At 47.6% G+C, this 18,679-nt stretch overlaps 1 protein-coding gene across 1 annotated transcript; it reads right to left on the bottom strand.

Annotated features, from left to right (window-relative positions):
- Nucleotides 1-2,785: 2,785 nt before the first annotated feature.
- TAB1 (TGF-beta activated kinase 1 (MAP3K7) binding protein 1) lies at nt 2,786-18,437 on the bottom strand. The gene is made up of 11 exons (XM_066634259.1): nt 18,196-18,437; nt 15,902-16,035; nt 15,586-15,739; nt 14,270-14,356; nt 12,957-13,095; nt 12,624-12,737; nt 9,946-10,057; nt 9,383-9,527; nt 8,601-8,823; nt 6,613-6,769; nt 2,786-3,451 (listed from the first exon to the last, which is right to left on the bottom strand). The coding sequence occupies exons 1-11, from the start codon at nt 18,226-18,228 to the stop codon at nt 3,244-3,246; spliced, it is 1,506 nt and encodes a 501-aa protein (XP_066490356.1). The 5' UTR covers nt 18,229-18,437; the 3' UTR covers nt 2,786-3,243.
- Between the last annotated feature and the right edge of the window lie 242 nt (nt 18,438-18,679).

Raw genomic sequence — 18,679 nt, 5'->3', positions numbered from 1 at the left:
ATTGACAGGCCCAGCTCTTACTGCTCTGCTGTTGGAAAAAGTCCTTGCTTCACCCATTCCTCAACACTACTTCCTTCCTGGGTTTGAAGGGATCACAGGAACAGACATTGAAGGGTGGGATACAAATGCAAATAAAGAAATAAATGAGCCAGGCCGCGTTGGTGTGAATTCAAGTTCATTGAGGTACAGGCAGCTGTGAGTCAACCGTCACAGGAACTGCTGCCCACATGGGCACAGAGGGCACATTTTTTTGTGCTTAGCCCAGTAGAAGTGCAGCATGGCTTGCAAGGGTAGTCCAGCCCCCCCCCCCCCCAATCCTGCCATGCATGCTGCTGATCTGTTTTTCTGAACCAGGCCCAATAACTCCCACTTCCTTGTGTTCCAGACAGGTGTTGCTAAAGCAAACCTACTAGTGCCATCTCCTGGTTCCTCCGCCTTCCATTCTAACCTTCCTGGAGAACGAACTACCAGAAGAATAAAACTCCCACTTCCTTGTGTTCCAGACAGGTGTTGCTAAAGCAACCTCCAGCCTACTTTCCCTTGCGCTGAGACCAGCATATTCTACTAGTGCCATCTCCTGGTTCCTACGCCCTCCATTCTAACCTTCCTGGAGAATGAAGTACCACAAGAATAAAAGTAGCCCTCCACATTTGTTTTTTAAACCAGCATATGCCCATCTGTATTTATACCACCAACAGAGCAGCTTGGCCACGAAGGGCTGCCCATGTGGGGCTGCCTGGAAATGGCTCTCCAGCATTTCAGATTGGGGCATTTCCCAGCACTGCCTGGAGATGCCAGTAATTGAACCCAGTGCATTCTGCTGCTGAGAGACGGCTATTTCCCCAAGCGTAAATGGTAAGTTGTTTTCCTGGGCTGAATTCTTCTTCCTGCCTAAGAGCAAGGCATTACTAAACCCCACACCAAGCTGAATCAGATAGATAGAAATCTGGTCTTACAGAACTAAGCAATTGCTTGCTATGATCCCTCTTATCGCTAGATTGATCAAGAGCAGGCTCTTGGCTAGAACATCTGCGCACCACCCGCCACTGAGCAGGACAGACCGATGTACTCTAAGCAACTGCTTTGTAGCTATGAAACTTACAAATACATTTTATAAATGTTACTACATTTTTGTCTGATCCTGAGAAGCCTCTAACTCCCCACTGAATGAACTGCAGCAGATTATCCAAAGGAGGCCTGTTTCAATACTTCCTCCTATTAGTAATCGTGGCAGACAATGAATGAGGCATTATTTTAGCCTGGTTTATGTTTTTAGTTAATGCTACCTCCTTAAATCCAATTCATTGCACCAATCATGGCCCCCGCCTACATTGTCCTTCCCACCTCTTAAGACGTCAGGTCAGTGGTAGAAAAGGCAGGCTTCTTAGCTCATCCCAGCCTCACATTACAGGGTAAGGAGAGCACACCTTTTCAACTCTTTCTTTCAACTCTTGTCTTTCCAGCTGCACCTGCACTGAAAAATGGCACCTGGGGCAGCTGCGGAGGAAACACCTTGAGAAGGTGGGCAGAGGCTTGCAAGGGATGCCAAGAAAAACAAAAAAGGGAAAGTTTGGCTATGCCTGAGACCAGGGGAAAGCCAAGGAAGCAATCGGTCTGTGGCTTGGAGAATGTGGTGAAGTGGTAACAGCTGAAGGCTAGAGGGCAGAGTTGCTCAGTTCTTATTTTGCACTTGTCTTCTCCCACAAGGGAAAATGTGGTGGAAAGCTGATAAGAGATGCATGGAGGGCATCATGGCTCAAGAAAGGTAAAGAAACAGGAAGAGAATCCCTGGTGACCTTAAATTCATGTAAGTTTTCAGGGCCAGATGAACTACACCCTAGGAAGCTTGCAGATGTGATCTTGGAGCCACTGCCTGTGAAAATTCCTGAATATTGGGAGAAGTGCTGGGGGACTAAAGCAACTGTTATCCCGATCACTAGAAAGGGGAGAAAAGGAAGATGCAGAAAACTACAGTCCAGTTACCTTGAAGTCAATACTGTTTGCTTGGGAGCAGATCCCATTTAACTAAATGGGAGCTGCTTATGATTAGATATGCATAGGACTGGGCTACAAAGGGACCATAAGCCAAATATGAACCAACAGTGTGATGCAGCTGCAAAATAAAATAAAAAGCTAATGCAATACTGGGCTCATTAAAAGTACAGTTCATAAGAAATAATAAGAAATAATAGTTCCACTCTATTCTGCACTAGTCACACCTCGTTTGGAATACTATGTGCAGTTATGGGCACTATGTTTTAAAGAGGACATTGATAACCTGGAATAGGTGCAGAGGAGAGCAACTAAGATGGCATGTTTAGCCTGGAGAAGAGGAGAGATACAATAGTCTTCAAGTATCTGATGGACACACAGAAGAAACACACAAGAGAGAACTTATTTTGCCTCCTGAGGTCAATACTAGAAGCAAAGGGTCACAACCATAGGAAGTGGAAGAATTTTCTAACTGTCAGAGCTGTCTGGCAATGGAACAGTCTGCCTAGTGCAATAATGGGCTCCTCCTCATTGGGGATTTTCAAACAGAGGCTGACGGCCACCTGTCAGGGATGCTGTAGCAACTGCCTGCATTGAACAAAGGGCTGGACCTCCAAGGTTTCTTCCAGCAGTAACTTTCTGTGATTCCTAAGCCCCAAAACTGAGGCTTATGAGCACACAGACACAAACCTATCAGGGAATTGAGGATTCCAAATTTTCCATGGCTTCATCTGTTCTAAAATTCACTGCAGCGATAAACAGATGTTAATCAAAAAACGAAGAGAGGAATAGCTATAAGTTACAGTTTATTCTGCAAAACAGAGGTATCTTTCGTGGAGTCAAATGTCAATAATATGATGCCGTATTTTCAGACTCAAATCTTGAAGAGCAGCGTATATACAAACAATATACGTCCTTTTGCACTCTTGTTGTCTTCTTACAACAAAGCCCCGATTGTCAGCTGTCTATAATACCAGAGGTGCAAGGAAGGGTTCACAACTCTCTCTAATGCCCACAAGCTTTCATAGTGGAAGGGACAATTAGAAAAGGGTGCCGTATCCATGTGCATGTCCTGGCAAGTGGATGAGGAAAATGGTTTCAACAACCTGTCCTAACATGAGTTGCGTCCTTCAGAGAGGATAATGTTTTTTGGTAGAATGCAGAATGTGGCCAGCCAAGTGACAAATCATTCCTGCCTCACCAGGCTTCATGTTCCCTTCCAACAGGAGTTGTGAGGTTGATCTCATTGCCTTAAGACACAGTGAGAGCCCCCTGCTCACTGTGGTCCATGTTCCAGAGGCGGTAGAACTCTGCAAAGTCCACGTAAGGTTCGACACGCCCATCTTCGTCTGGCTGGAGAGAGTGCGAGGGACGGGAACGGAAGAGACCCCCATCAGAACTTGAGCTACTACTCTGGGTGTGAGTGTTGGTAGACTGGAGGGTCACTGTTGGGCTTTGACTGCAGATGTGGCCAGAGAGAGAGAGAGAGAGAGAGAGAGAGACTTTTACTTCAATAAGTTCAACTGATAAAGTACAAGCAATCTGAAATCTCTACCTGCTATCCATGTAACATGCAATCCCTTCCCCTCCCTGGGACATCATGAAAACAAAACAGTTGCAGTATCTTCATATGCAACAGGGAATTATGGGGTTTTAATGTTTACTTTATTCCAAGCGTATTGTCAAGGAGGAGCAAAAGGTGGAAACTTTTGACTACTGAGGTTGAACAGCAATGGTGGTCTGCGCGTCAACAGAAGTACCACCACAACCTGAATGCTAGAAACTCCACCTAGACTCCCTTTAGTTCCTAATCATGCATGAAACTTCTAAACCTTGCACAAGAAGGGGATATCAGCTTGAACCCAGAGCAGCATGCACTGGAGGTGAGGCCAAAGACAAATAGGGAAATGTGAAGAGGTGGGAAGGATCTGAACTTAATACAGGGCATCCCCTTTATATGTCATGGTTAGGGACTAGAAAGCTTAGACATTTGGCAGAATGACTTATAAATTCCTCCATAAGAACAAATGTACACAGGGGTTAATGAAGACTCTGTGTACATCCATGTCATCTATTGGACTAAAAGAGGGGAATTTTATCCCATTAAAAAATGGAATAATGTTGAAACAGGAACTTTAGGGAATGGCGCACAGTCCTGAACCCATGTAAACCAGCACACCTGCTACGGGGCAGCCTGCCCATGATGCGATTTGAGAACTTTATCCCAGGAAGTGAGTTTGCAGGGGGCACTCTGCACCCATATGCTTCCCCCTCAGCCTTCTGCCACTGTGAAGTCCAAACCAGCTCCACCCTCTTCTGTCACTGTAGCATGCAAGAAGAGGATGGGAGGGCTCACATCTCTCCCCTGGCACCCAGTGCCATCGTCGCCACCTCCTCCTCTAATGGCCCGCAGAGAAATGCTGGGCGCTTACCATTTCCTCTATGGCCATTAGAGGAAGCGCAGGAGCTGGACACTGAGGAAGAGAGGTAACTGGAGAGGAGGGTTTCCCCTCTGAAGCAGGGATGGGGAGTGCTTTCCCCTCTTCCTCAGCGTCCAGTGTTGCCACTTTCTCTTATGGCTGCAGAGGGAATGTGGAGCTCCTTGCATTCCCTCCACTGGCCATTAGAGGAGGAGGAGGCAGAGACACTAAACACTGAGGGGAGGAGAGATTACCTGTTTCCCATGACATCCAACACTACTGTCGCTGCCTCCTCTCTCTCCTCTTAATGGTTGGAAAAGGAAATGCTGGGAGCCCAGAATTCCCCTTTAAGTCCTTCAAACTTTCCCCACTTCCAGTTACCTCAGCGCACACTGCCACCACTCCCTTTAAAGGCCACAGAGGAAATGCTAGTCTCCCAGCATACCCTCCACCAGCCACTGGTGGCAGAAGCAGCACTGGATACCTAGGAAAGCCCTCCCCAACCTCCTCTTCATGTCCAGTGCAGCCATCTCCTCCCCTTCTAAAGATCAGTGGAGGGAATGCTAGGAGCCCAGCATTCCCTCTGTGGCCATTACAGGAAGTGATGGTGGCAGCATTAGATACTGAGGGAGAGTGTTAAGTGAAATAGGCAGAAGCCAGAGGTTACTCTCCTTTTTGTTCTAATTAATGATGATAAAAATACCAAAATTGGCAATATTGCAATAAATGATGTCCTTTTAAGAGATTGGTGTGGGAAGGAGAAAGATGTATATACAGGCCCAGCAATGGCAAGAGCTAGCTATCAGGGATGTCCCTTTAAGAAGATATGCTGGCAGGGCGACAGGGAATTTTCACATCTAGTTCCTCCAAAGATTAAGGACTTAAGTACAGGGAAACATATAACAGAGACACTTATAATGGGGATCCCTGTACTTAAAAACAACAATACTTAGAATTTGTATAGTGTTTCTGAGCATGCAAAGCACTTCACATATGTTAAGTCATAATGATGTCCTTACAAGAACCCTGTGAGGTGAATATTACCATCCCCATATTGTAGCTGAGGGGTTGAGGCAGAGGCTTGCCTAAGGCTACCTACTGAGAAGTCATGGCACAAGTAAGACTAGGACCAGGGAAGACCTGATGCCCAGCTCAGTCTTTTTGCAGAAATTGCCTACAAATACATAGGATGGCACACTTTCATGTGTTTTAAAAACATAATTAAGAGGGAAGCACCACAGCATTCTTGCCTTCGCTCCTGGCCTGCCAAAGCAGCAATTCCATTTTCCAGCAGCTCCATTTTTCTGGAGAGTAGTCCAATCGTTAATGTAGATCAAAGGACAGCCTGGCCTCAAGGCTGCAGTATGTTTCAATGCCAGGCCTTACCACAGAAAGGCTGTGGGGAGTTGCTTAACCACTGCTGCTAGCTCTGCTTCCAAGACAGAGGTGCTGAGTTCAAATCTGCCTGTACACTACAATCCTGACATCTCCAATGAAAAAGGCTCTCAAGAATCAGGCGCAGCTGAGGAAGACCCCTGCCTCAAGACTTGGGAGACCTGTTGCCATTCCGCAGCAACAACGCCGGGCTAGGTGGACCCAGTATTGGGTCCAATTCAATATGTCAGTTTCATATGCCAAATTGTTTTAAGTGGCTACTTGAGATGGGATCTTTTTCGGAAGAGTCTACAAGGACCAAGCACAAGGTGGCTGAGAGACATGAATATGGACTGCAGTCCCCTGCAGCGTCACAGGGGATGCCAGAGTGCAGCAGCTGCCAACAAAGCCAAATGCGATGCAAGAGCTGCACTCCAAGGTCCCCTGTGACACTGCAGAGGAACAAGGTTGCTCTGAGGATGCTTTTTCTACATTAGGTACGGCTTATCCTCCAAATATAGCGCCCCATTCATCTGAATAGCCTTAGACTCATGTTAAACACCTGTGCAATCCGGAAATGGGATAACCGAGAGCCACGCCAATTGCTATGAGCCCTGACAACATGGAGCTACTGGAATGAGAGGCTGCATTTCAGCAACAGAGATACAGACCCAAACAGACAGCAATATAATAAGTCGTTAGGACTCTGCATGCTGCCAACTGGTAGGACTGCAACTTGCAGCATCAGCACTAGGCACAAGGAAAGCAAAACGTTCTCTCAAACATAAAGGAGGAGCAAACTGCCTCCCGAGACTGAGACACTTACTTTGTGAGGGTGGGTGTGGCTTCATCCAAGGTGGAGCTGCTGTGAGCACCATTGACCATCTGACCTTGAGAAGGCATGACGAGGGACAATGTGACACTGGTCTTGCTTGTGCTCTGGGTGCTGGAGTAAGGCACTGACACAGGATAAACACGGCCTCCTGAGAGGTGAATGAAAACTGATTGTTGTGAGGCTGGTGTAAGAAATACCTGTTTTTGCTTTTTTTTTTAAATGCACGTATTTTTTGATACTTCCAACCCACCAGAGACTTTTGTGATGTTTCAGCATCCTAAAACCTACTGGGAACATTCTCCTGCAGTAGCCTTTGTTTGAAACACCATTTCCAAACAGCCAGGCTGCTTGTCTTTCTTTATGTCTGGTTATTCCCCAGAGACAACAGTTCCTAACCACAGCCCCTACTGAAACTGCAACATGCCCACTGATTGGTCAGCCAAACCCTCTTGTCTTGGCAAAAGGGTCAAATGCAGTGGCCAGGTGGTTTCTTCTCATTCAGGCAGATAACCTTGGTCAACCAGCCTAGGCTTCTTCAGATCAAGCACAAAGATGCCTGGATGCATTTTGCCAGGTCTGTTGTTGAAACAAACTGCAGGTTCCTGGAAGGCACATCAATTTACTCTCCAGTTAAGTGCAGGGACTTGGATTACTGGGACAACCTAAGCAGCTAGCAATAGGGACAGTATTTCTAGCTAGACACCTTCAGGAAATTAATTTTCACTCCAAGTCACCCTAAAACTTCCTGATGCTTGGCAATTTGTATGCTGTGCTCTTAAGCAGCTTCCCAGCTCCCTCTGCCAAGTATTCGTATTTACTATCTCCAATTTAGTCAACTTGTCTTTTGTGTCCATCCAACCAAGTTTAGGCATTTTTTGTCAGCCTGCTTATTGTACCTCCACTCCTTTCCCCATATTGTTTAATTCCTTTTTTTTTTAAGGTTGTAATAAACTGGTTATAATTTGACTCGTTGTGTACCTAGTCCATATTCTTGGGAAATTCCATGGATTGTCACAACTGATCGCTTGCAGCTGCTATTGCATGGGGTTCTGTGCTCTTGTGAGAGGGATGGTTTTTCCTAAATGGACCCCTCTTAGTTCCTTTAGCCTGGGATGGTGGTAATGCACAGATCTACCAGCTTCTTCCCATATTCAGCTGCTGATCCAATAAATCCAGAAAGCAGAGAGCAGGAGCTTAAGCATTAGGCACTATTCCCCTCTGTCAGCCTCTGGTGACTCCTTGACACTTTAGAACAGGGGTGCCCAAACCCCGGCCCTGGGGCCACATGCGGCTCTCGAGGCCTCTCAATGTGGCCCTCAGGAAGCCCCCAGTCTCCAATGAGCCTCTGGTCCTCCAGAGATTTGTTGGAGCCCACACTGGCCCGACGCAACTGCTCTCAGCATGAGGGCGACTGTTTGACCTCTCGTGTGAGCTGTGGGATGAGGGCTTCTTCCACTGCTTGCTGTTTCACGTCTGTGATGCAGTAGCAGCAGTAAAGGAAAGGCCAGCCTTGCTTTGTGCAAGGCCTTTTATAGGCCTTGAGCTATTGCAAGACCTTCATCCATTCATATAAGTTCATCTTTAATATTTTCATTTATGTAAACTTATGTAAATGTATTCAAATTTTAAATGTAAATTAATTCTTTTTCCCCCCAGCCCCCCCCAACACAGTGTCAGAGAGATGATGTGGCACTCCTGCCAAAAACTTTGGACACCCCTGTTTTAGAAAGCCCTTATACCTGTATCAAACTAAATTATTTGGCTTCAATGACTAACCATAGTCCTGAAACCCTGTGAAAAGAGGCTTATGCAGTTCCCTCTCTAGCACACCCTCCTGGCTTCTGCACCACATGTCCTGAGATAAACTGGAGTCTCAGTGCCAATTGATATGTCACTTTCTTCAGTGGAGTCCTTACTATGAACTGCTTCCCTTTCTCTTGCACGCGCTCATTCACTCACTACGTTTTCCTCCCCCATACCTTGTGTCGGCGTCAGCATAGGCTGGCTCATCTCACCCAGCGGATACCCAAAATTCCTCACCAGCAGTGTCATGTCCTCATGCCAAGAGCAGAACTTAGACTGTTCCCCACCACTGGCATACGTGTCACAGTGAATGCGCTTCACTCGATCTACAACGGCTTGAGCCACAGCATCTAGCGAGGTTTGCTTGGCAAATTCTGTGGCAATCATGGCTGCAATCTCCTAGAAAGGAAAGAGTTGAGGAACTAATCTGGATCCCACTGTGATGACTCTGGGGACTCTGACATGCTCCTGCCACACGGGAGCTACTTATCCATGTGCAGCTCTTGTGCAGCAGGGGTAAAGTTTCATGAACATGTAATTATTATGTTGGCTCATTTCAGTCATTACAGAAGCCCTCGGCAGACATTTGGGTGGCACATATGGTGGGGGGGAAGCAGTGGGACGGGACCACAAGACCCCTGCACTGATATGCTCTGAAGCCCAGCCTGTACCACAAATACAGCATTTCTCTGCAGTGACAAACACTGCACTTGGAGAAGAGATGCTCCCTATGAAAATGAGGGAGACTCCCAACCACAGGTGTTTGTACACACTACCTTAATGCCTACTTAGGGCTAGTGTTACCCAGAGAAGATGATGGGCACTGATTGCTCAAACATTCCAGGACAATTTTCTGATATAATTGGTCTGTCACTCTGAGAACTCTGGCAGACCCCACCAGTCTATAAAGAAATGCATCTGATACCAAGGCAATTCAGCCTTGCTCTGGAGCTCTTACCTGATTGGCTTGCCCAAGCCCATGAGCTGCTTCCACAGCTTTGTAGAGCCCTTCAGACATGAGAACCAGAAAGCCTGTGACGCCATCTAGTGGGTGCCCTCCGTGGATTTCAGGTTCGGCTATGATTGGTTTCGATTTTGCAGCACTTCAAAAGAAAAAGCGGAGTCAGTCCTGAACAGAGCAATGGAAAGAGAAAGAAGGATAAAAGCTGGGCAAGAAAAGCAGGGCCAGCCCAAGACCTGAGGTGGCACCCCAAATGCTTCCTTCTCTTATCCAGCAGCACTCCAGCCACCACCTCTGCTGCTCCTCCTCCAGCTCCCTGGATTCAAAAATGAAGACAAGGAAATGGAAAAGGAAGTGTGGAGGAGAGGACAGAGGTGGGGGTTCTAGCTCACCAATCTCCTCTCTCTTCTGGTGTCCTCCCCTCTTCAAATCCAGGAGAGGGAGGAGTGGTAGCGCTGGGTGAGCAAGCATGGGCTCCCCCACCAATTCACCACAGCAGGCGATCGCTGGATGGGCTGACCATGAAGAAAAATAAAGCCATGCATCAGGTCTTCCCTCACCTGAGAAGTTCGATATCACTGAAGCCATATTTGACCTTATAATCCCCAATGCGCCGGGTGCTCTCCTGCCCACATATGGTTCCTGCCTGCTTTATTTTTGCGGCATCCAAACCTGCAAAATAAAGAACCAGCTCATTGATTTTGATGCATATTATTATTATTATTAACAGTATTTATATACCGCTTTTCAACTAAAAGTTCACAAAGTGCATAGATTGCACTTCCTGTATTTGCATTCCAAGACAGGAAGGGCTTTCTGCAGCTAACAGCCCAATCCCCATGCGGCAATATAACAGCGCCTGCACAAGCTATGCCACATCCCATGGGAGATTTTTGGCTGCTGGAGGTCTCCTTGGGGTAAGGTGACATTAGTCCACTTGCCCCAGGGTAGGCCCCAGCAGCCGCAATGGGTCAACTCAGACCTGCACCAGCGATATCACTGGCGCAAGTCTGCGTTGATCCAAGTATGCATATCAGTACAGGAAGGGGCCCGGGATTTGGCATGTTCCACTGCCTCTGATCCTGTTTCCCTCCCAGGCCTGATCTGATCATTAACCAACTGATCATCAACAGAGGCTACCAAAGGTTGCTCTTTAGGAGAGGGCATAACTGCCTGAGATTGTCATACGAGGGATGGGCAAATTCTCCTTGGCTTTGCACAAAAACCATTGTTTTTCTCTTTCAAGCTTTCCTAGTACTGCACAGGCCTACCGTAGGCATCCACGAGGGTTCCATCCCTGGAACCCCTGCAGATCCAAAAACCAGGGATAGCGATGTCCACTTTTTAAAAAGCCTCCCTTTAAATTGCAGTTTAAAAACTGTTTTTCCTACACTTGTAGAACAGCAGACTGGCTTGTGGACTGAACAAGTGATTCTAAGAAGGGGCCAGCAAGGTCGTGGTGGGTGAACAGCCAGGCTGGATAAAGAAACCATCTGATACAAAGGGGTTAAGAAAGAGCAAACTTCATGAACTCAGGGGAAGGACAGGGACCAAAGAAAAAAAATCCACTGTTGAATCTGTCTAGTATAATAAAATGTTGGAACAGCAACCTCTAACCTGGACCCATTCTGACCATTTCTTGGTCCTTGATAAACAGGCATCACATTCCACAAAGCAAATTTCATCCAGATTCAACACCTCTTCAAAAACAGCAGCAGACCAGAATTGAAATCCACAGTTGCCCGAGACTGACTCACTCTGTACACAACTTTGCTGCTGACAGGCTGAAGTGTGCATCCTAGCAGCCTCTGGGTAACCGTGACAACTGACAAAAACAACCAGGCTTTCTCCAGTGGTCAGTAAAAGTCGGAACCAGGGCATTTTTGGAAACAACGCAATGCCGTACTGCAGCCCAGTCCAGTGGGATTCCATTAAAGATGCAATCCCAAAGCCACTTATTAGGCGTACATTCACAGGCGTGTATGTGAATCCCACTGTGTTCAATGCGCTTTACTCCCTAGTATGTGGCTTTGGGATTGCATCTTTAATCAGGCAAGCAGCAATGAACAGCAGGCTCTTCAGTGATTTTCTTTGTCTGCATTCTTTCCTTAATGCATACATACAGCCATAAGCAGGCCAATATTTAAAAGTTTTGATTGTGAGTTTCTGATGGCTACCCATCCTGACTCATTGGAAGAGGGGAAGGCTAAAAGTGACCTCCCAGTCCATAATGCCAACAGACTCTTTCCTCAATTATTAGTCATTTCCAATATTCAGATAATTCTGCTAGGCAGTGCCCTTACAGTGGGAAAAGGGAAATTAAGAGCCCAATCCTAACCAAATTCCCACACTGCAGTGAGGCTAGCGCAGCCTCTACTGAATCCACTGTGGGAATAGAGGCTGCTGGAGATCTCCTCAAGGCAAGAGAACCTTCTGCCCTTACCCTGGGTTCAGCCCCAAAAGTCTCTATTGGGCTACTCGAATCTGTGCCAGTGAAACTGCAGGTACAAGTTCAAGCAGCTCCATGTTGGGCTTTCAGGCTTAGGAGGGGGGACAGGATATGTCAGAGGCCTCCGCAGCTTTCTTCGCGCCCTCCCAGGCTTGATCCGCCCTCCTCTCCTGCCCCATTACACCCCTCCCTACCCCTGTTCTGACCTCCCACCAGCCTGCAGAGTGCCTACCTGCTCTAGCAGGCACTAGTTTCCGACTAATGGTGAGAGGCTAGCACAGGCCTTTCCACCAGTGGGATGGGCCTCTGCATTGGTGCAATGTGCCTTATGGTACATTTGCGACAGTGTACGTGCTCATTCCACTGGTGGAGGCTGGCACAGGTTTGGGCTGAAAGAATCATAATTTGAGGTATTCTTTGTTTGGATGCTGCCAATTACAGAACTCACGAACAACAGGGGCAGGGTGTGGCTCTCCAGTGCTGGAGGCCTCCATGCAGAGGCTAGACAGCTAACTTTTGGGGAGCCTCTAGTTTGCATTTCCTGCATTGAAATGCAGAGGGTTGACTAGACAGCCCACAACTCTATGGTTCAAGCAACGGGGGGAAAGACCATGTTCTGGCAGGTCTTCCTCTACTGCAGTGGTTCCCAAACTGGTGGGCCCCACAAAGACTTAACTGGTTCCCAAGTCCTACAGAGGACTTTGGGAACCACTGCTCTTATGGCTGAGCTGTATGCTGAGCTCAGTCCTTCTGGCTTGCTGCTCCACCATCCCTGGACACAGTACTCACCCAGTTGGGAAAAGCGAAAGAGCTCATCCTCATTCTCTGTGGTGTGATCCATGTTAAGTTGTGTCACTTGCAACCCATCCACTGTTGATTTGCACAAGAGGGCACGGTTTGTTCCTGCAAACAAGGAGTGCATGATGCAAAGAGGGAGAACAGAGAGGAAACAGCAGCCTACACAGGTGCCCTCAATGCAACCCATCACTACCACTCTGTGGCAAAAGTTCACAAATTGGTTTATCTAGCAAAAGAGAAAGCAAACGCAACCACCCTCCTCTTCACCTCTCAGTGTGGCACTCGGGGAACACCAAATCAAAAGCGTATTGGAGAGGAACTCACCAACATTGGCAATGTAGAGTTTATTGTTAAGAATGACTGCCACAATAGCCATAGCTCCTCCAGAGATCTCCTTTTCTATAGCCTTCAATCGCTCTACGATTTTCTGATACTGAGATGGTAGCTGGTGATGGGGGACTCCCTAAAACAAAGAGTTGTGCAAGTCTGCAATAATGATCAGTGCCATATGTATGTAAGCCACCTCTGGCGTCCTCTGTATATACACACCTCAAAACAACAGTCGTACATTTGACAGGCCCTGCAGAGAACTCTTGCATAATACAAAGAACCCTATTTCATTTCTACCTATTAGCTGTGCCTGATGGTATAATCATACTGTTGTACTCATGATTACCTCTTTCAAGGCACGATGCGGTGATCCTAATTCTCTGCACTCCACACGGGGCTGTTTCTGAAGTGCCTTAAAAATGGTGCGGAATGCAGCTGTTCAAATGCTGACTGGTGCAAGAAGACTGAGTCATGTCTCAGTTGCACTGGTTACCAATTTGTTTCCAGGCACAATGCAAGATGCTGATAATTACCATTAAAACTTTAAACAGCTTGGGCCCAAGATGGTTGAAGAACCACCTCCCTCTGGATAATCTAGCCATCCATTAAGGTCAGGGAGGGAAGCTCTCTTGTGTGTCCCGCTGCCTCTGAAGTTACTGGTGACACACAAAAAGGTCTTCCCACTGGTGGCCCCCAAAACGTGGAATTCTGTGCCTGATCTTTTGTGACTGTATCCCTCCCTACCATTATTATATTAGAGACTGAAGCCTCTTTCCACAGGTTGTTTTCTAGTTTAATTTTTTTGTTTCTCCATTTGATCTTGTTGCAATTGCTGACGTGTTTGATTATATTTTTGTATTAACAATGTTTTTGTTTCATTGAGAGGTAAACCATCTTGAGTTCCCCCCCAAAAAGGAGAAAGGTGACGTAGTGATTATTAACAGAGAGGTAGGGGATTGCATCTCTTCTGGATCACAAAATGAAGTGTAAAAGGGTGTGGTTTGGGGCATATAGTGCAAAATAATCAAACAAGGTGCCCTGCTGTGTCTTTCAACCTGCCTATGGCAACTATGTCAGCGTTGCCAAGCAAGACTTCCAGCTGCTCTCTTGCTTAGTGCTTCTGAGGCCCAGAATGATAAGTCTTCAAATAGCACCAATGAGGGTGGCAGTCTGAAACATGAAAACATGAGTAATGAGGACGATGCTATTCCCTCATCCTTCAAGTGAACGTGGCAGGTTCTCACAGAAAGAAAGTGAACCATGAATGCTCCCTGCATTCAATAACACTTGTCAGGAGGAAATTTTACCTCTGGCAGCTGGGACTGTAGGCTGGCCTTCTCTGCCAGGGCATCATCAATGGACTCCAGGAAACTCCTTTCCGCCACATCAAAAGCCTGGAAAGAAGCCCAGAAGGATGTCAATACAAGAATGTACTAGAACAGAAGCTTGTATGGCTTGCACAGAATCTATTGTTATGTACTTCTTCCTGCGCAATGGCTCAGCAGGATGGGAGCTCCAGAAGCTTCTCTGGGGCTCCTGGAACAGACTCAAGCTGAAGAGAATTTTGCTGCTGGGAAGATGCTACAGTCTTGTTGCTTTCCTTGTGCCAGTCCCCTCTGGTCTCAAGCATTTCATCATTCCAGAATAATGATTCAGAGGATGTTGCGCTCCTAGAGGCTCCAACAGTGGGCAGCCTGTCTATTTGTCCCAACAAGGTCTCCTTTCCATTCCCATGTACACCATCCCATTGTAAAATGGTGGCTAAGAATGCGGGCCATGAGCCAAGCTCGCACCTCAGCCCTGGTCTTCGAGAAGCTCTCTCTCAGTCTCAGCCCCACATCTGCAATACAGGGATGACAGTACAGGCAAACTGTACAGGGTTGGGGCTGTACCGCAGTGGCAGAGCACCTGCTATGAACTTCCTATGTTCAGGACTGTGGCAAGGACTGAGATTATGTGTCCTGGAGCACTTCAAACTCATGACATGTCCTAGATAACTACTAAATGTTATCCCCTGGATGGTACATTCCCTGGGTAGTACAGGGTACTGGGTGGCTCCTAGCTTGCCCTCTGATCTCCACATTTTGCAGTGATTCTCAGCCCCTGAAGCCTGGCAAGCTAATGCTGATGTTCATCCACCATCACGTCCAAGCTCTGGATGTTCTGGGCTCCTTCTGGTGTTTATCACATTTATACCATGCTTTCTTTTCACTGTGGAACTCAGGACAATGTACATCCCGTTCCCAGGCAGTCTCCCACCCAGGGACAGACAACATTCACCCCTGATTTGCTTCAGCAAAGTATGCTACACCAGACCACGCCCCTAATCTCCATATAGCATCAGGCCATATATGAATCCCTTCTGTTGCCACTGGCAGCTTCTAAACCGCAAACACACAGTAACAAGGCAGTGTTACAAGGGAAAGGCCTTCCCATCTCTGGCTGCAAGATGGGCACTGCCCCAGGTTGCCACTTAGAAACAGGAGGTACAGCAGCTGCAAAGCACTGAACGAGAGGATGCCACCAGTCTGTATCTGTCATCTCTCATCTCCCCACCCAGATCCACCTGTCTCACTTGCTGCCAAAAGGGGCACAAACCCATGCCCAAAGTCAGAACTATTACCTGCAGCAGGACTCTGCGTACATCAGCATCGTCATGGTCTGCATTCAGCTGGCCCAGCAGGAGCTCTGCAGAGAGCCTCTCTCCCACAAAGTTGGTGATCCGGTTGCCATCGTAGCCATTGAAGACGCCGTACAGGTAGCAGTTGTTCTCGCTTCTACAAAAGGAGCCAGCACAGAGAGGTGAAGAGAGTAGCATTTGTTATATGTGGCTTGGGAACTGAACCCACAAGCCCAGGGCTGGATCAAGACCTCCTGGTGCCTAACGCAGCCTGAATCCAGGTACTGAACCATCCCACCTACACCTGCAGGTGACTTACCTGAATTTTAACCAGTTATCCTCCAAAGGGTGGGTTTCTATCCCCTTTCCATCTGTAGTATAGGAACGGTTTGGGGCTGAACCCACACCAGAGAGCTGGCAAGGTGGCAAGTCATCTGTCCAGCTTGTTTGTTCCTGGATCAGAAAAGAAGAGTCTCCATGGAACTTCTTTCAACAATTGCAAGAATAATGATTCTGCAGAAGCTGAAATATTATACTCTTCATTTAAGTATTGCAGTAAATGAGCTGACAAACCCCTATTGAGTCCTTCCCACTGGCATGCAATCCCTTAGTTGCAGTTATCTTCATGTTATTTTTTCACCCATACACTTATATCTCTTCTCTCATGATGTACCTGCTTCCTTGCCTTTTTTTTGCTCAACCCCCCCCCCCCCGGCTCCTGCTGCATTAAGCAAAAAATATCTAGGTTTAGATTTTGACTATGAACTGGTCCTGCAGAACAGTGTCAGAGACTTTTCATGCATTTTAATTAGCTTAAGCCATTTCTGCCCAATGCTGCATATATGCAACAGGGACCAAATGTGTACACTTGACAAAATTCAAGTCAATTTGGTTAACCAAATTGGTTAACCAGAGATGAGCATCCAAGCTTTCTTGCTGTAAGGAAGGTAAGAGAATACAACCTCTTACAATGAAACTTGCTAGCTAGGTCAAGACATAAGACCCTGACATGGTGCTCGGCAAATGGTCTGCTTAACGTGAGGACTTGGTAAAGATTTGGCTACTGCTGTTTGATGCTTGTGGACCATTTATGATGGTCTCAAAATAAAATTTAAAAAAACTGCTGTGTTTCCTCCATGCATAATATACATATTTTTGGTGCACTGCATGAACTGACCTAAGTTCTTTCTTGTGCTTGCTGAGCAGTTACCACTGCAGAAGCTGGAACTCTTCTCTATTTACAAAGCAGCAGGGACGGAAGACACCTCTTGTGCAAGGGTAACATTCCTTTCTCAGGAGGCAGGAGGAAGGAACATGTATTCTCTCTCCCTTACCCAAGGCATATGGAAGAACCGACACAACTCTACCCTTCTGCAAAATGATGAGTGTGTTCTAGGGTTCTTCCAGATGTCAGTTTTCCCAACTCAAGTACTTCATGAAAGAGGCAGCTTTTAGATGTGGGACTGGACCTGGCTAGAAGCTCAAACACTTCTGTTCCCCTATTCTGATCCTTCCACTATGCTTGGACCAGAGGTGATCAGCTTGGGGGTGGGCCCTATTCCTTTCTTCCTTATGGGTATCGGGTGTGTCAACGAAGTGGTTCACCCACAAACAGCACTTCAAGCTGCCTTGGAACTGGAAAAAGTCAACCTATGGAACAAGGTCAGCCACCAAGTTGAACACAGCCCATCTTGTGGCTTGCCAGATATTTAACAGCCCATTTTTCCCCATTCTAGCAAAATTAGGAGGCTTATTGAGGTTTATTGGGACACACTCTGTCCTCCACTGTATCTTGTCACCCTGAATCAGTCTCTCTCTCTCTCTCTCTCTCTCTCTCACTCACTCACACACACACACACACACACACACACACACACAGACTGACTCAGGGTGACAAGATACAATGGAGGACAGAGTGCCTCTACCTTTAACCATTGTATAGAAGAGGGAATTTTGGTAGATGCAGCTCAGCATGGAAAGCTTTAAAAAGCTGCACCTACCAAAATCTCCTCTTCTATACAATGGTTAAAGGTAAGGGCACTCTGTCCTACTATGCATCTGGTCACACTAAGCATGCAGCCAAGCTGAGAAAAGATCCCCAGGAAGAGCTTTATCCATCATGGTACTGCAATTGCCACATAAAAGGCAATTTTGCTTTTTTCATGCCTTTGCATAAAAGGAGGAAGAGCCACTCTCTGCAGCTCTTAAAAGGTGCAGGAGCTCTTTCAGGGGCTGGCTGACACACACACCCCTCTTGCACTCTCTGCAGCCACCCAGGGAATGCAGAGGGGAACAAGGTAACCAGAAGTCAGTGAGGATATGGCTCCAGTCTGTCAACAGGTGCGTGGCAGAGGGAATCTCAGCAGGCAGGGCTGGTCCTTGGCATGGCAAACTGCACCCCCCAAACTGTCTTCTTAGTATCTTTTCAGCTCTTAAAGCGACAGGAGCCCCTCTTGCCTCTGACTGTGGTGGTGCTGGTGCAGGGGAGCAGAGCCAGGTGCAGGCACCCCCTTCCACCCATCTCACGGGAGTGGCACCCCCTCCCTCTCCCAGGGGCTCTCGGGCACCCCACCCTGGCTAGAGGGCACTGGCCTGCCCCTCCCAGCCACTCACACTCTGCACCAGACTCCTCCTGGCCGCCGCCATCTTGAAGCAGAAGCTTCAGGCCTCCTGCGCCCTTGCCCTGAGCCAGAGAGAGGAGGGGGCTAGAGCGCCCGCGGAGGCGAGAAGGCTTTGCTTGGTCACAGCGCCACCTGGAGGTCGGAGGGCGGTACTGCAGGCGGCAGCTCTGCTGATTGGCAGCTGCATTCCAGGCTCTCAGTGGTCCAGCAGCAGCAAGAACACAAAGGGGGGTGTCTTCCTTCCTCCTCTATATGATGCATCACCTGGAAGGAAGGAAGGAAGGAAGCAGGGAGGGGGGGGCTTTGGGATGAGTGCTGGCACTAGAAACCAATTTCTGGACCAGGGACCCTAAGAGGAATGTAATCAGGGGGCGCAAAGTTGGGGGGGGGGCTGCCTCCCAAGTGGGAGGCATACAACAGAGTGGGGGAGGGTGGTGATGGGAATTTGCAGAACAGGGGTAGGTAGGGGGCAGAAG

This window comes from Tiliqua scincoides, chromosome 7 (assembly GCF_035046505.1).
Source record: "Tiliqua scincoides isolate rTilSci1 chromosome 7, rTilSci1.hap2, whole genome shotgun sequence".
Lineage (NCBI taxonomy): Eukaryota > Metazoa > Chordata > Lepidosauria > Squamata > Scincidae > Tiliqua > Tiliqua scincoides.
This window is presented reverse-complemented; position numbering and strand designations above follow the sequence as displayed.

Bases quoted from the DNA above. Each gene is read 5' to 3' on its own strand.
- TAB1 (XM_066634259.1), bottom strand. From the start codon at position 18,228: ATGGCGGCGGCCAGGAGGAGTCTGGTGCAGAGT. The intron at 10,058-12,623 runs GTGAGTACTGTG...TTTATTTTGCAG, and splicing joins CTTTCGCTTTTCCCAACTGG to GTTTGGATGCCGCAAAAATA. The intron at 8,824-9,382 runs GTAAGAGCTCCA...TTTCCTTTCTAG, and splicing joins GGCTTGGGCAAGCCAATCAG to GAGATTGCAGCCATGATTGC.